The sequence below is a fragment of the Thalassophryne amazonica genome, chromosome 17 (assembly GCF_902500255.1).
Source record: "Thalassophryne amazonica chromosome 17, fThaAma1.1, whole genome shotgun sequence".
NCBI lineage: Eukaryota > Metazoa > Chordata > Actinopteri > Batrachoidiformes > Batrachoididae > Thalassophryne > Thalassophryne amazonica.
In genome coordinates, this window is record NC_047119.1 from 20,872,525 (window position 1) to 20,889,756 (window position 17,232).

A 17,232-nucleotide genomic window follows, 5' to 3' on the forward strand; every position below is an offset into this window, starting at 1 on the left:
GATGATAAATAAGTATAAAAGCACGTGTTGGACAGTCACCATCATGATGGCTGTTTGACACAGCCATGCTAACGCTGCATTTTAGCTGAAAATGAACTCAGGTGTGATTAATTATCATTTCTGCCGTGTTTGTGGCATTCATAACCCAAAAAGTCAGAATAGCTTTGCTTATCAGATTAAAGAGAGTTGAATTAGCTTAAATCTATGCATATACGTCCAGAGATTTTTGATCTGCTTTTTCTTGCGTAATAATAGCAAATGTTATTTCATAGGATGAGCACTGTGTAGTAATAACACCTTTTCTTGATGCAGAATAAAACAACACGAGACGTGCGGAAGGCAGTGGGTGAGGGTAAGGTGCCACCTGTCGGCATGTCCAGCAAACTCCAAGAGCCCCTTCACTCCACAGGGCCAGCCAAACCAGCACGTACTGGAGCCATTAAACCCCAGGCTGTCAAAGTAGAGGAGGGCAAGGCATAGCAATGGACCTGAAAATCCTCCACACCACCCAGCCTGTCAGTACAAAACCCTCTGACCAACATCAAAGCCTTCTGCCACCCTCCTCGTCCCCAAGCAGAGGGGCCAAAGGGCAGACGTAACCGACGGTCAGAACTGGACGCTGTTATTTCACACCACATATAGAGATATATAAATATATAAAATATATACACAGTCTTTTAAGCAGATTTCTTCAAGCTCCTCTTTAATTTATTCTTTGTCATTTATATGGGGAGAACGGTGAGACTACAGATTTGTTTTTGTTTCTGTCTAATGCGGGAAGGATGGAAAATAACCAGACAGATGGTTCATTTTTCCGTACTGTTTTGCCAAACTGTATTTACTCCCCGTTAATGGACTGTAGCCTTAAAAACCAGGCAGACACTTGATAAAACTCCCTATGAGAACCTACATCTGTTCAGTGGGAGAAAGGAAAAGAAAAATCATAGGGCACTTTTTGTCTTTTTTTTGTTTGGTTATTTCTTGGTATTTTTGCTGATAAATATGGAACTGAAACTTTTTTCCATGTTACATCAGCTTTTCACCATGTTGCTGAAGGACTCCTTTTCATAAGCAAAAGAAAGTACAAAACTCCAGTTTGTGGGCGTCATCGGTGATATGCTGCACAAAGCTCCCGGACTGAGACAGAACTGCTTCGATTGGTAACAAGTATTTGTCAGGTTGTCTGTTCATTTTGTTTCCTATGATATTGCTTTTAAAATTCTGTTGCTTGCAGTCAGCTGGATGTACATTGGTTGGGGTGGGAGCTGATGGACTGTTTATTGGAACTTCACTGGAATTGACACAGTGTGCACGTAATGTGTTGACCATGTATGAACTTGCAGGCCTCACAAGGACACTGAACTCAGCATTTATGTGAAGATGGAAACAGAATTGTGCGCAGTGTGAAAGTGTCGGGTGCATTCACAGCTGTAATGGACACCCAAAATGGCTAATTAAACTCGTTTGCATACATGTCCCTTGTTCGGGGTCTGTGTCATGATGTGAGTGATGACTTTTACAAACCATTGACTTCCTGAAAACATTGCTTTCCAATTATGTTCAAATCCCACTTGGGAACTGTGAAGAAGCAGACTTGTTGCCATTCGATTAGTTACCTTTCTGGTCCCTTGAGGTGGCTCAAGCAATAAATGCAGCCTAACTGCATTCACAATCAGGGTCCAACTACCATTTTTTTTTTCCTTGGTTCGCTAATTATCACAACTGAGCATTGCTTTTGAGTTAGAGTTTGATTTCCTTTGCTAGCTTTGTTGTGAGCACTGCAGTTCCAGTGGATGGACTACGAAGGACTTTTTAAAGAGTTTGTTCCACTTAGAAATGTGAAGCTGTTGGAATTATTTTGTAATCTGCTCATTTTGAATCTCAGTGTGAGTGTTACAGCTTGTCGTGCTCCACAACACTACAAAATGTTTCTGTTTATCTTTGACAGTGTTTCACTGGTGTATTTGAATATATATGTATGTATGTACATGCATACGTTGCTGTACACTTGAGCCTTTTGTCAGCGAGGACAGGCTTAAATGTGCATTTAATTTTAGATCTTGTCACACTGTAAAGGCTTTAACATCAAAAGGTCACTTTATCAGAATGGGTCACTTTCACTTTGATATGTTGGGCTTGGAATAGTTATGTTTTTTTGTTGGTCCCTTACTCCAAAAGGTCTTGATGCTTCCTGTTGTACCTGCACCAACTTGTTGCCTGGACTGTTTTTTTGTGTACTTTTAAGATACACATTTCATCCAGTCAGAGGACCAGTACTTTCTACAGCTGATCCAGCAGTCTATTTATCCTGCCTGAACGTTATCCTTTCAAATATTTGGTCATTACGCTCCCTTGTTTAAAGAAAAAAACTTCAAAGAACAGAAATAAAGCAGCTGTGATTTCGTAAAATGTTTTGTTCTTTTTTTCCCTCTTCATTATGTCATGTCATTGTTTGCATGAACAGAGGAAAATGTTTCATTTCAGAACAGTTGATTTAGTATGTTTGTGATGGTTTTTAGTCTTTCTAATAAAATTATCAACTTAAAAGACAAAGATGAGCGCTGTCGGCACACAAATACAGTACTGTCCAAGGGGTTTAGCCACCCAGAATTAGAACTAGGCAATGGTACCCTTTGACATCAACACGCTAAGGGTGTCATCTCCTTGAGTAGGTTAGAATTTCCTCATCAACCCATTTCATTGTCTGTGGAAATACGGCCATTGAGCCAAATGTGTTTTACCTTGAATGATTGACTTGGCTCTCCTTGCAAAGACCATTCCCGGATCCACCTGCATATGACCGGTTTGGTTCAAATTGGGTTGTAAATCAAATTTCTTGACCCCAGTAGCCTTGATCTTTGCCAAAATGAACCAAATTCCAGGGTCACCCTTAATTCACATACCAGGTTTGGTAGAAATCGGCTACAAAAGCTGGGAGAGGAGTAGGCCAACAGACACGACCCAGATGACTGAGGTCAGGTTAGGTTTAGAAGCATGGATTGGTGTGGTACATTGCCACATGCACCACATTACAGATAGCCTTGGATCCTGGATGGTAACCACCCAGGAAGACTCTTCTGTGTCCTGTAGCCAGATGAAATATGACAGTTCCCTTGTCCTTTTCCAGTTGCAGGGATCTGTAACACTGGATCCTGGATAATGCACAGACAAACGTGGACAAAATGCTGTAAATGACCCTCCTTCACAATACAACTGATGGCCCTCAATGATTGATCTTTGGCAAATTTGAGTTTGCCTGGGAAGCTTTCAAACCCCTTTACATGTGTGTCAATCAGAGTGAAAAATCTAAAATTTGATCTTTGACCTGAGTGATGTTGATTCCTAACTTTGGCAAATTTGACCTCACCTGGGCATTTCAGTAAACGACTAACCTATGTGCCCCATGTTTGGTCTACGTCAGGGTAAAAAAAAAGAAATTACCTTTGACACCAATGACATTAAGCTTTGTCAAAATGAACTCTGGACAACTTTTATCCAAATATCAAGTTTGTCTGAAATTGTGGCCAAGTGGTTAATGCGCTTGTTTTCAGTTCGGAAGGTTCTGGGTTCAAATCCCACCCCTGCCACATTTCTCCATGTAATGTGGAGTTGCGTCAGGAAGGGCATCCGGCGTAAAACCTGTGCCAAATCAACATGCAGATCCACCTTGGATTTACTGTGGCGACCCCGAGTGCAAACAAGGGAGCAGCCAAAGGGACTTACTTAGCAAACCATTAAACAATAGATGTGCTGCAATGCACCATGGGAGTTCAGGGTTTTGGGGTTTTAAATGTTATTGTGGTTCATGAAGTTTGACTGTGGTGTTATTGATTTATTGTGTCTTTGTAGTTCAATTGGTTTAGTCTGTTAAGTGTCATGTTGCCATTACCATGAGTGAGTTAAGTGTCATGTTGCTGGTACAATGAGTGAAAAGTGTATTGCATTTGATGTCTTCTGCCACCATCTCTATTTGTAGGTGTGTAAAAATAGAAACAGCTTGCGGGAGAATGCAGAAAAGATAAAAAGCTCTGTGCGTGCATGCATATAACTTCGATCATGGACAACCTGTGAAGAGTTGACGTTTGCTGTTTGGTGTATTTTGGGTTCAAGATGAACGCTGCAAAAATGGAACTTTGATAGGAATAATATTTTTGGAGAAACGACGAATATTAGCTAACGTTCCTAATTACATTCTAGACTAACACACCATTCCAGCAGGGGGTGGTAAATCATCTTTATATTAAAAGCGTGAGTGTGTGCATGCATGATTTTATTTACTAAGTTTAGTAAGTACATAATTGTAAATACATGGATGACAAGAAAGTGAAAACACTTATTTCCATTGTGGTCCTTTTAAAAATCAAATGACAAAATAGAAGTAATAATATAAAATAATAATAATACTGATGATAATAATAATGGCAGCAACAATGATAATACAATAACGTGCTTTTGGAGGGGGGTATGGATTTTCAGAGGACTGACGTCCATGCCCAGTCGCCCAAAATGACAGATATTCGCCCTAGTTAGACGAGGGCGAATATCTGCCATTGCGGGCGACGGCGTGGACGGAGGGACTCAGGAAATGCATACCGCACGACAAATGCATGTTATTTGCATTATTATCACTTACTGAGATACACAACACGTTAACTTTAACTTTTGTCGTGTCGGCTGGCACGCACTGCTCTCCAAATTCAGCAGTGTGTCCTCATCAAGCTGGCTGTTCGTAGTATCCATGAGAAAATCATCCGGAATATCCATATTGGGACCAACACACACTTCTCGCCCCTTCATCTTTTCCTCTGCGGACAGTTCTTGGGCTGCACGCTATGACGTCATCAGTTTACGCACAGCGGGCTGGTCGATGTAAATCTACGCTACCGGCCCAGCAACACCTCGGTAAAGTTATAATAATGATGTGTATATGATAACAAGAACCTAAACAATTTATAAATACATTAAGAGAGTAAATTAACATTTCAAAATTACGTAATTAACAGGAAATAAAAGTGTTTAGTTCTTCTTCTAAAACGGTTGAATATTAAGGTCTAACATTCTAAAAACATTCTGGGCTCGCACGTCATTCCAACTCATAGAAACTATCAGCTACCCAATCTAGAGCCTGTGGATCCCCACGAGCAACATGCTAGTAACTCAGCTAGTAGCCTAATACAATGTTATAATCCCCCCCATCACTTTTATGAGGGTAAAAAAAAAAAAAAAAAATTCAAAATGTACCTGTAGGGTGGGTGGTCGAATTCCAATAATTTTGGTCGAACAAAGAGGAGGCTTGTAGTGCAAAGCACGAAAATCTGCCAAATAAGTCCACAAATGGTGTGTTGCCAGATTTGTTTAAACAAACCCAAAATACGCTTTTCTTTTTTAAGAACTCCCCAAAATTAGCAACCTCTTAAGTTGTTCATTTTAAATGAAAGGTTGCGTTTAGCAGTAGTTAGTAACAAGTTAGTAACAAAACATTAAAATCAGACCTCACAGGGACAGAAAGCCAATGAAGGGAGGCCAACTTGTAGTCAAGATTGTAGCAGCAGCATTTTGAACCGGTGGGAGACCTCTAATGGTTCACTGCAGTTAGCCAGAAAATGGGCCTCCAACGCCTTATCCACTCAGCTACCTGCTCTGCGATTAAATAAGGTTTGTAAACAGTGGTTATCTTTGTAATTTAGACATTACTTTCCGTTATTTCCATTGGTCCAATCAACTTGTCATTTTCATGAAATTTGTTCTTGTATCAACCATAAGCATGAAAGGGTTTTCGTGTGATACTACGGACCATACTCTCACGAGTACCACTAGCTTAGCTTATGGCAAACTAAAAGTGGACGCTCTCGTTTTGTCCGAACAACTATAGTTTTTGTATATTCTGTGTTAGTACGCGCCCGCGGCCGACACGCTTGATGAATTCCTGCGCAAAAAGTAGTTCCCAAACAATGCTGTATATGCGATGATCGTGCGTTTTCATGGGTAACACAAACATCAGGAGTATATTTGGCACAATAACTTGTGTGTTTTTACGCCTAAATGATTGTAAGTCAATATACTCACACTCATCCAGCAGCATTTTCTCGTGTTCAGGCGAAAGTAGTGCTATCCCACAATGCCAAAATAACAGATGTTGCGCCATGGAGTGGCACACTGAGCAGTGTGCACAAACAGTCTGTAGTACAGATATTTAGAATAACAGTAGTAGTTGTGGCGCGAACAGTAAGAAATGATACTGTGTAGTCCATCCAGGAATTGATATAATTCAAGCAATCACCATTTTTTGCAAGTTTGCAAAGGAAGAAAGAACATATTTCCAGGAGAAACTTTGCGCATAAGTGTGACTGGCCATTGGTGGATATATTTGACAGCTTTGAGTGTGCTTATTCTTTTAATGGAAGGAAGGCGGAAGCTAAAATGGGAAAATATCATTTGGAAAGAAGTCTCATCTTCAACTCTTCAAACTAATGACTTTACAAAAAAAAATAAAAATCACTTATAATAACCAGACATGGCAACACCACCGCCAGCATGACGGAGTGACTTTTTTTTTTTTTTTTTTTTTTTAGGAAAGTTTTGAGAAGAAAGAAGGAAGAAACCGTGATTTTTTTTCCCCCCCAGAAGAATTCTTACCGATTCGTCTCCAAATACTTCGAAGTGTGTTGCGTCAGCTAGCAAGGTAATATTTTGTTGTGTTCGTTTCACGTTCGAGACCAGCCTTGTATTCTTTACACAATAAGTGCACGAAAACAAAAGAAAAGTGCAATTCGCAAAAGTTAAACAGCGTGAGAGATATATAACGTTGCTCCATATAATAATAATAAAAAAAACCTGGCAGCCATTATGAAGCCATTTAAAGGTGCAGTTGAAAAATGTTTAAGTTTGATCCAAACTTATTATTCTAGCGTCTTACATTTTGTGTTTGCTAACTTTACATCTAAAATTGTAGGACTTTTTAAATGTCATATTTAGAAATGCAATCTGTGTAAATGCCCATCTTCTGTGCAGTTTGCAAATCTAAACTATTCCTGAATGGGACCTGGACCATATCGGAAGAATCCTCGAAGTGCGCCAAGCTGTCATCCAAACGCAGAAGTTACAATTACAAGGCATAATTACAAAATTAGGTCTCAACTCTATTCATTTGCAAAGTTGGACAGCCCTTGAGAGGTTTTGAGCCTCATTGTGACACCAGAAGTGCTTCCAGAAATGGCTGTCATAATCGGAAGTAAAAAAAAAATCCTACTGTGCCCCACTTGGCAAATTACATAAAGCATCAGTGTTTTATTTGTATTCATGTGGTATGCGTAAGGTACTTGGAGTAGAGCTATTTATTAGTACTTCGGTAATTAATTTCTGTTTTATTCATTCATTTTCTGACACTTGTCTGTGCCCGAGTCACGGAGACAGCAGACCGGGCAGCTCATCCCACTTTTCCCGATCCTCTGCCGAGTTTTGTAACTCTTCCTGGGAGATCGTGAGGTGTTCCCAGGCCATCTAGGAAATACAATCCCTCCAGCATGTCCTGGGTCTTCCCTCAGGGCCTCCACCCAGTTGGATGTGCTTAGAAGACCTTGCAAGGGATATGACCAGGGGGCATCTTCACCAGATCCCCGAACCACCTCAACTGGCTCCTTTCACAAGAAGAAGCAGCAGCTTTACTCCAAGTACCTCACACATATTCAAGCTTCTCCCCCTGAGTGTACGCCCGGATACACCCAACAGAGGAATCTCATTTACTTCTCTTGTTTTGTTCATTACCCAAAATTCATGACCATAGGTAAGGATATGAGTGTAAACTGACTGGTAAATCAAGACCAGTGGTGGGCACAGCTAACCAAAAAGTTAGCTTCCATAACCGCTAATCCGGTAACTGAAAAGTTTTATAATGCTAAACCTATAAACCGCAAAGAAATACAGCAGAAGTTACAGCTAACCGCTTACTTTTAGTACTGTCGGCTGCTGATAAGCCAGTTTTGGGGAGGTGATGGTCTAATGGTTAAGCACTGGGTTTGAGACCAGAGGATCCTCGGTTCAAATCCCAGCCTGACTGGAAAATCACGAAGTGCCCTTGGGCAAGGTCCTTAATCCCCTAGTTGCTCCCGGTGTGTAGTGGGCGCCTTGCATGGCAGCAACTTCACATCGATGTGAATGTGAGGCACTGATGTGTAAAGCGCTTTGAGCGTCTGATGCAGATGGAAAAGCGCTATATAAATGCTGTCCATTTTTAATTTAAGACCGTCAGCTGGCTGTGAGCTCAGTCCTCCCTCATCAGAAGAGAGCAGAGCGGGCCGGCAGCTGTTATTGTTGTGTTTTTATCTTACACCATTATTACATTATATATTCAGTTAACCTGTGTTTGAAATCAAAATTGCACCGATTCATTTCCTTTTTGTTCAGGAAGGCGAACCCCTAAAACATCTAAAACGAGAGCCCAGGTTGAAAAGTGTCAGAGTTCCCCTTTAAGGACTTGTGTGTCTGACATATTGTAAACCTTCTGTTGTTCTTTCCACAAAAGATCTGTATTTCTGACTCGGGATGGCTACCAAGCACAGCGTCAGGATGGATGAGAGTCTGATGATGATGCAGGAGCTCGAGGACCGGCTGAAGGAGCACACCGACAAACTGGAGCACATTCGGCTCGCCGCCGTTGAACTTAAGGACAACCTTTCCGAGGTTTGTTTACAAGAATCCGTTAAAATTGAATGATGCTGTATGTTTTGGTGTCAATTAAGGTTTTGTTTTGTTTTTTCCTATTGCAGAGTAACGGTGATTTAACTCAGTCCATCGCCGATCATGTGGAATGGTTGACCCACTTGTCAGAGCGAGTTGATGCGGTTCATATGAACACAACTGTTTTTGTTCAGGTAATAAAAAGCTCAGAAAGGTCAAGAGTAAACAATGTTAACAGTTTATTATTTTAAATCTTGCTCACAGTTGAAATTTAGTCGTCTTCATTGTCACGGCATGTTATTGGCTGAAATAATATGATGTTTGTTGATCATTTACATTGAGTGTATATTTGTCACAATGAAGTCACTTGAGTAAAGTGTGAGAAAAGATGGATCAAAGGGAAAGGTCTGGAGACCGCCCCGATGTTCCACAAGTGTAAAAAAAAAACAGAACAGGTCTTTATCAAGAGACTCTCATATGTGAGACACAAACTGCAGGGACATTATTATCTTTGAAAATTAATACTCGGGGGCCTAAAAGGTAACCACGATGTTTACTGTTCCTGTTAACCTCTGCAGTCGATGAGGGATTAGGACATGGGTGACCTGGAACAGCTTCTAACAATGAATGTGTTGTTTCTTGCAAATAATATAGTTACCTTAGAGACTTTACTAATTTAAAAGGTATTTTTACCATTTAAAAACAAAACAAAACAAAAACTTCTCTACATTAAAATTTGTAAAATTCTCCCCTTTAAATTCACACTAAAAATTCATCTCTATACTATGATATTAATTAAATAAACGTATCAACACCCGAATAATGGAATGCATATGTATGGGTATGCTTTATGATAGTACAAGTAAATCATCACTTTCACAACCATTATTCCATTATTTTAACTTTATTTAATTAATGTCATGCTGTGGAGATTTATTTTCAGTTTGAGTTTAAAGGGAATAATGTTTGATCATTAAGTGTGGACACGCCTGAATTTATTTATTTATTTTTAATTGCGTAGTCTAGAATACGTGGAATATGTGGACTTTCTTCACTCACGGGCCACTTTATTAGGTACACTTCTTCAATTGCTTGATAACACAAATAACTTATCAGCCAATCACATGGCAGCAATTCAGTACATTTTGATATCCAGATGTGGTGAATACGACTTGGTGAAGTTCAAACTGAGCATCAGAAGGGGGAAGAAAGGGGATTTAAGTGACTTTGAAATTGAACGTGACATGGTTGCTGGTGTCAGACGGGTTGGCCCGAGTATTTCAAAAACTGCTGATCTACTGGGATTTTCACATACAACCATGTCTAGGGTTTACAGAGAACGGTCTGAAAAAGAGAAGGTACCCACTGAGCGACAGTTGTGTGGATGAAAGTACCTTTTTGATGTCAGATGTCAGCGAAGAATGGGCGACTGTGTGATGCCATCATGTCAATATGGACCAACATCTCTCAGGAATTTTTCCAAAACCTTGTTGAGTCTGTGCCACAAAGAATTAAGGCAGTTCTGAAGACCAAAGGTGGTCCAACTCAGTATGAGCAAGGTGTACCTAATAAAGTGGCCGGTGAGTATATATCCAGTGCAAATAGATGAATATGTGACTTTTTCAGCATGTTGCATATTTAGGTCAAAGTTTCCCCTGCCATTGTGCATATCCAGTAGGCTGCTGAGTCAAAGCGGAGGGCTGGTTTGGCCTGAAATTTCTGGAAGCTACCCTTTGAAGCTGCAGGAATAACATGAGAAAAACAAGTGCAGGTTTTTTCTGCTTTTGTAGCTGCAGACAGTAAGTGAAATGTGTAATGTTTCTGTGTAGGCTCTCAGTTGTCCAGGTGGTTTCCATAGTAGAGAAGCTTGAATCTTCGACTGGACTGGGTTGCTTGACGCGAGGGCGTTTCGCTTCAAATCGCAGAAGCTTCCTCAGCTAAAATTCTTGCTCTGGTAGTCTGACTTCTGTCTGACCCTTGTTGAGAAGAACGTTCTTCTCTACAAGGGTCAAGCAACCCAGTCCAGTCGAAGATTCAAGCGTCTCTACTATGAAATGTGTAAAGCTGCTGCAGGGTAGTGTCTACATGCAGAATTAGGATTGTGGGTTTTGGGTTGTTTTCATTAAACCTCAATCATGTACAAATGAAAAATGTTCCCGTATGAAGATTATGTGCATTTTGGCCCATTTAAAAAATATTTGTAAGTCTCATAAATACTGGAGTGGTGGCAAACATCAGTAAAATAAAAGAGAGAGAACTAGTTTCTCTAACAAGCCTGAACAAGAAACACTGAGATGGGAAAGGGATCTGTACATTGATGTTCAGGGATTAGCACAAAAAAGGCATTGTTAGAAGAACATTTTGAATTCTTTAATGGCTCAAAAAATGTGACTATTCAAAATACAACAGCAGCCAGCTGCCTCATATAGTCAGTTGAAATCTGGGAGCTGGGAATATGTAGTGCTGTGTTGTGCTTCATTAATAGCTGCTCCATTTGTTCCCAGATGAATCCGAAGACACGTGCGTGGGGAGGGAAACAAGGTTCCAAACACGGTTACCGTTGGGGACGTTTCCAATCTGTTGATGACTCCCAGTCGGAGTTAGGCTGGTCGCCTGTCCACACACGACGTAACAGCTACGCTGCCTCTGAAACGTCCTGTAACTGGTGACGCTGCGGACTCGAGTCAGTGCACTAACTCGAGCTGGAATTTGATGCACAGTGTTGTACATTTCACCGCCACCAAATCAGTAACTGTTAAACAAATACCTGTTACTTTGTACATTTCGTAGTTAATATTGACACATTCTCACATATTAAGTTTAGATGGAACGTGATACTTGGCATTATGTAATATCTGTTATTGTGTGTACATTTTTAACCATATGTGTCCAAACCTTGAGGTTTTTAACTGGTTTTGGTTTGATATGTGAGCAGTTTTCATTATGGTTATGTTGCTCAGCCTTCGTGAATAATATCAGATATATTAATTACAAATAATACATGAGTTCTGTGCAGTATGCAAATCAGACATTTTTCCAGACCAAATCAGAATTCTGCTATAACACAAGACTTGTGGAATACCACAAAGCCGTGGGTCAGAAATAAGTGTTTTTCAAATTTCATTTTTTTTAAAAATCATTTCAGAAAAATGAACCCTCACCATTCATCCATCCTCTATACCTGCTTACTCCAGTTAAGGATCACAGGGGTGCTAAAGCCTATCCTAGCAGTCTTAGGGTTAGAGGCGGGGTACGCCCTGGACAGGATGCCAGTCTATTGCAGAGCCACAGAGACAGACAGACATCCACGGTGAATTTAATCTTTTCAATCCACTTAACTTGCATGTTAGGAAGTAGGAGGAAGCTAGAACATCCGGACGGAACCCACGCAACCACAGGGGGAACATGCAAACTCCACACAGAAAGGCCCCCAGGTAGGAAGCGATCCCAGGACCTTCTTGCTGTGAGGCAACAGTGCTAACCACCAAGCCACCGTGCTGCCCCAAAACCATTCATGATAGCGTAATTTACTAGGCAGCTAAGACATCAAGTTTTGTGTCTTGTTTCAACACCAGAACCAGGCAGCGCTCTTCCAGAAGTGGCCGTCAGATTCAGTTAGTGTGCATACTGTGCAGAACACTTATACAACTTTGAAAAAATATTTCACATGAAATGCTTTGGTAGCAATTTTTCATTTATTATCGGTCAGCAATTCTTTTACAGATAATCAAAAAAATGCACATTTCTTCTACAGTACCAGAGATTGTTGTAAAATGCCTTGAGTAGGTGGATGGGTGCATACTGCATACGTCTGCCTGCATTAACTAACAATAAATGCTTTCATCTTTTAACTCTTGAATTGTGTGTTTGAAATTGTAGCTTGTCTGCCACCTGCTGGATAATTGGTGGATGCTGAATACATGATGGATATTATGAGCTGGTGTCATCAGAAATGTACTAAATTTGAGAAGTAAATCATTTTCTGGTTGTCTCACAGCAGTTATAATATAATATAATACACAGATAATGTCATACTGTACATCCTCACAACCGCAGTGAAAGGATTTTGCATGAATTTAGCCATGAAACGAGAGAGTTAGTTAGCAAGCTACGTAGTGAATGGTGTCTGTGACAGAGTGTGTTTCCACGCTATTTTGTTTTACAATCAAACAAAAAGCACCAGTCATATGATTCCATAAGCTACGGGTGCAGGAATACACCCCAGTCATGGTTTCAAGGTTCAGTTTGTTCCTGTCACCATACTGGTGTAGTACAAAACACAAAATTTTAAAAGATGAAATATCACTTGAAATGTTCAACATCAATGATCTGCAGTTTGCACATCCCAAAGATTCTGCATGAAAATATTTTTTAATAATTTCTGAATTTGTTTTTTGAGGAACGTCCACTGGTCCTAGGGTCCAATAAATGTAATACTTTCAAATAGCTAACAAGCCAGATCCAGTTTTGTTGAATTTACAAAAATGCATCACTTGTACTGCTGTCTAAAAATATGTTGAACTGAAAATCAACAAATAATGGTAATTCACCATAATAATTATTATTTTTGTTTAATTGTCACACTTTTGTACTTAACCTATTTTACTGCAACATAGCCTACCACAAATGTAAAAACAACTTCAACATGCTTCCCTTAATACTGGGAGTAGTGGGAAGTTCCCTGTATTTCTTTTTTTACATTGCATTTTGCATAATCACATTAAAAATAAACGTGCACATGACGATAGTTATAATTCATAGTCAATGCTGCATATATATATATATATATATATATATATATATATATATATATATATATATATATATATATATATATATATATATATAGTACAGTGGACAGTAACACTCCTGTCCCATTGGTGGCGCTAGCGTAAGTTAGGTTTTTATGCACAAGAAACTAGAAGAAGAACTGACGCAACTTTCGGTACACACTCCTCGCTCCTGCTAATTAGCATAAGATGTCGAGGTTCTGATACGTGACGTATCAAAAACTATTTTTGTCTGCAGCACGTTGGATAGAATTTTCTTAAAATTTTATTTTCGTCAACACTACGGGTATCGAGTGACTCTTAAAAAATGGCAGAATGCGACTGGGACACGGTGACTGTTCTGAGGAAGAAGGGACCGACTGCTGCCCAGGCCAAATCCAAGCAGGTCAGTGGTAAATGACGTTAGCTTCTCCAGCTCTCAACTGCACTTACCTACGGAGCTGAAGTTCGCTTTCTGCTCTGCAAGTGGTTCAAAATGTGTTGTTCCTCCCCTTGTCTTCAAACGAATCTTTGCAACACAGTTGAGTTGGTGTCGCTTCATTAGTTTTCATGAGCTGCGCATGTTGCTTAAAGTAGCTTTAATTAGCTAACAGCTGACGAGTAGTAATTTTTATCTATTTTTACGAGAACTTTTATGAGGCAGATTTCTCTAGAAAAAACTGGGAAAATAGTTGTACGAGATGTGTAACGCAAAGTAAACTTAAAATAAGAAATTTGCTTTAAAAATGTCTATCGTAAAAATACAACATTCCCATAAAATAAAAATTTTGTCACAAATTTTTGTCTACATTCGAGGCCACTTGTGACATTTTTTGTTGTTGTTTGGCAGTGACTATTCGTACGTAATTCCATTGGTATGTAGCCTCTTATTAGTCAGTATAGGTCACGTGATCATGCTACGTACTTATTATTTTTACCCGCAAATCCTAATCAAATCTCTAACCACAGCATGGCTGTGATATATATGAGTACAATTCAGAATTATTAACACAGCTATGTATGAATAACCACTTCCTGTGTTTTTTTTCTTTCTTTCTCAAAATTTAGGCCACATATCAAATTTGATTCTGATACATCAAAGTGCTGCTGAGATATGACCTCACTTCCTATTTGGTTACTTTGCTGCCAATTTCAATTGGCTGTGGCAGATAGATGGTTTGTAAAATCAAATGGCTGATTGGATAATTGGATAATGTTGTCTGAAGATAAACTGTGCCAGCAACATTTTGTCCATGATGATAATTTTTGATTTTCCGTAAAGCCAAATACAGTGGGAATTGATGAAATAGGGTGCATTAAACTTTGCATGAGCAAGTAGCTCGATGGGACAGGAGTTGGGCTACCAAGATATTGACCTTTAGTCGATTCCTGGTCAGACTACATATCAGATGACCTGTGTTCACTTGTTGGAAAGGTGACCAGTAGTCACATTTGTGTGTCACAACTAAGCAGCACAACTGTTTTGCACTTGTTTTTATGATCTTCATGTGTGGCTGGTTGTCAGTTTACAGCCGTATTTTGAGAAATCCTACAAAGTAAAAATTAAATGACCCATAGTTGTTCATTGCTCATACAGTTTAGATTAGTGTGGCTGTGGTCAGACAAATTGATTATCTTTTGTTTAGTTGCTATGCACGGATGATGACTGCGCTGTTACTTATTAACTAAAAATTACATAGCAACAAGGCCAAAGTTGACCTGAAGGATTAATGTCTGCTTATGCTGCATAATGAATAAAATATGGCTAAATTGCAGTATATTTGTGGAAATTTAAGGTTGTTTCTCTTCTCCCACCCTGTAGGCTATTACTGCTGCTCAGAGGCGTGGGGAGGAGCTTGAGACAACCAAGAAATGTACGTTGGTAGGACACAGCTGTAGTTTTTTTTTTTTTTTTTTTTTTTTTTTTTATGTGTTTCAGAGTTCCCACTAAGATAATATGATTTGTGTTGTGGTAACACTGAAGTCTTTCTTGACACAAATCTACAATTCTCTTCGAGTTACAGTGGTACAATATTTGTCTCACAGGGACTGCGGGGCAGAACAGGCAGCACTATGTGACAAAAAACACGGCCAAACTGGACAGAGAGACAGAGGAGCTGCACCATGACCGGGTTCCTCTGGAGGTGGGAAAAGTCATTCAGCAAGGCCGACAGGAGAAAGGCCTCACCCAGAAAGACCTGGCCACTGTGAGTATGCAGGCACCTCACATGGTTAGGTGCTAGAAAAAAAGTCAGCTCAAATATGTTAACAGATACTGGTTTGATTAGTAAAAACAAAACTGTGGAGACACCCTGCATAAATCTCACTGTTTTATTGGGTTAAATATACACACATCACAATCATTTAGCCAAGCACATGATTAAGATCATAAGAACCAATAAATCACTATTATTGACGGCTCTCCCGGGAGTCCTTGTACTCCTGTTCACACATCAGAGTGAACACTCCTCTGACTGTGATAATGTGGTTATCTCAACACACATGAAACACAGCTCCTGTTGCCCCCTTGCAATTTAATTGCAACTACAGGCCAATGTGACATCAAGAATTGTTTTCATGATGTAAAGCAGTGGCTGTCTCAAAATTTCGTTTACCTGAATAATGGTTAAACAGAGATCATTGTGTTTGGACATTCTGGCATGCCGAATGTTGCAGCATCAACTTTGTTCTGGCAATTTTTTTAAAACCACCTGTCAAGAATTTGGGAGTGATATTTGACAGCTGTTTGATGTTTGATCATCAAATAAACTCAAGGCTCAAGTTTTTTTTCTTTTCTTTTTTTTTTACAGGTACATTTTCTGGCAGTTTTCTAAGATGGCCAATCATGTTTTTTTTGTTTTGTTTTTTTTTTAGCTCCAAATTTGATTTTTATCTTTGTGTTAACTAGTCTTCTCTTGCACACCTCCAATTTGTGCAAAATGCTGCTGTTCATCTTTTAATGAGGTCTTCAAATGTGAGCATATTACACCTGCACTTTACTCACTCCATTGGCTTCTAGTTCATTTTAGAATTGATTTTAAGATTTTGTTTGTTTTTAAAGCTATTAGTGGCCTTGCACCATCCTACTTGTCTGAAATTTAAACTCTCCGCGCTTACAGTAGGTCATTACGGGCGTCTGGTCAACTTTACTTAGATGTTCAGAGGTCAAAATACAAACTATGGGGTGATTGTGCTTTTGTAGTGGCTGACTTATTTATTTAAACTGGCTTTTAATACCTCATGGTGCTGTGACATGTTCTGATTTAATGTCTCTCTTTAATTCAATTGTATCTTTTATTTTTGTTCTTTGATTTTACTGTAAAGCCCTTGGACACTGGCTGCTGTAAAGGGTGATATAAAGAAGTGTTTGATTGAATGTTATGTTTTTGCTGCTCATACTGCACCAGGAAAGATTTAATATTAAGGTACTATACATTTGTGCTCAAATCACCTGTTTTTGCACTGTCCCATTACATTTTGTTTATTTAACAGTGAATATAATTTGGTATATTTCACTCTTTTTACATCTTACAGAAGTGCTTTTTTTTTTTTTTTCTTATTGTTTATGCACCAGTAACACCAGTTCAAATTCCTTGTATGTGCAGATTTACTTGGCAATACATTCAATTCTGATTGTGAATAATGAAGACCAGTAAAATCACACCATGTTGTCACCTTTTTACTTAATCTTACTCCTCGCTGACCAGACTCCATAATGGGAACTGGTGGTTTATGCACATTAGAGAACAGTCCTCGCCCCCGGGAAACTATGTTCAGAGGCTAAAAG

General features: G+C 39.4%; 2 protein-coding genes across 7 annotated transcripts in view; both read left to right on the forward strand.

The window, feature by feature from the left end:
• prrc2b (proline-rich coiled-coil 2B) overlaps positions 1-2,358 on the forward strand; it is a 71,362-nt gene extending 69,004 nt beyond the window's left edge. For 4 of the 6 annotated variants that reach the window (XM_034192348.1, XM_034192351.1, XM_034192350.1 and 1 more), the window contains exon 31: positions 313-2,358. In XM_034192348.1, the coding sequence (XP_034048239.1) occupies positions 313-480 (168 nt within the window). In that variant the 3' untranslated portion in view covers positions 481-2,358. The remainder of the gene's footprint in view (positions 1-312) is intronic. The other 2 variants (XM_034192353.1, XM_034192354.1) reach the window with 2 other exon arrangements.
• On the forward strand, positions 747-15,703 carry edf1 (endothelial differentiation-related factor 1). The gene is made up of 5 exons (XM_034192355.1): positions 747-768; positions 9,743-9,748; positions 13,735-13,851; positions 15,268-15,319; positions 15,492-15,703. The coding sequence occupies exons 3-5, from the start codon at positions 13,774-13,776 to the stop codon at positions 15,686-15,688; spliced, it is 327 nt and encodes a 108-aa protein (XP_034048246.1). The 5' UTR covers positions 747-768; positions 9,743-9,748; positions 13,735-13,773; the 3' UTR covers positions 15,689-15,703.
• Positions 15,704-17,232: the final 1,529 nt, after the last annotated feature.

Coding starts and splice junctions, on each gene's coding strand:
- edf1 (XM_034192355.1), top strand. CDS start 13,774: ATGGCAGAATGCGACTGGGACACGGTGACTGTTCTGAGGAAGAAGGGA. Junction 13,852..15,267: donor CCCAGGCCAAATCCAAGCAG/GTCAGTGGTAAA, acceptor CCCACCCTGTAG/GCTATTACTGCTGCTCAGAG. Junction 15,320..15,491: donor GCTTGAGACAACCAAGAAAT/GTACGTTGGTAG, acceptor TTTGTCTCACAG/GGACTGCGGGGCAGAACAGG.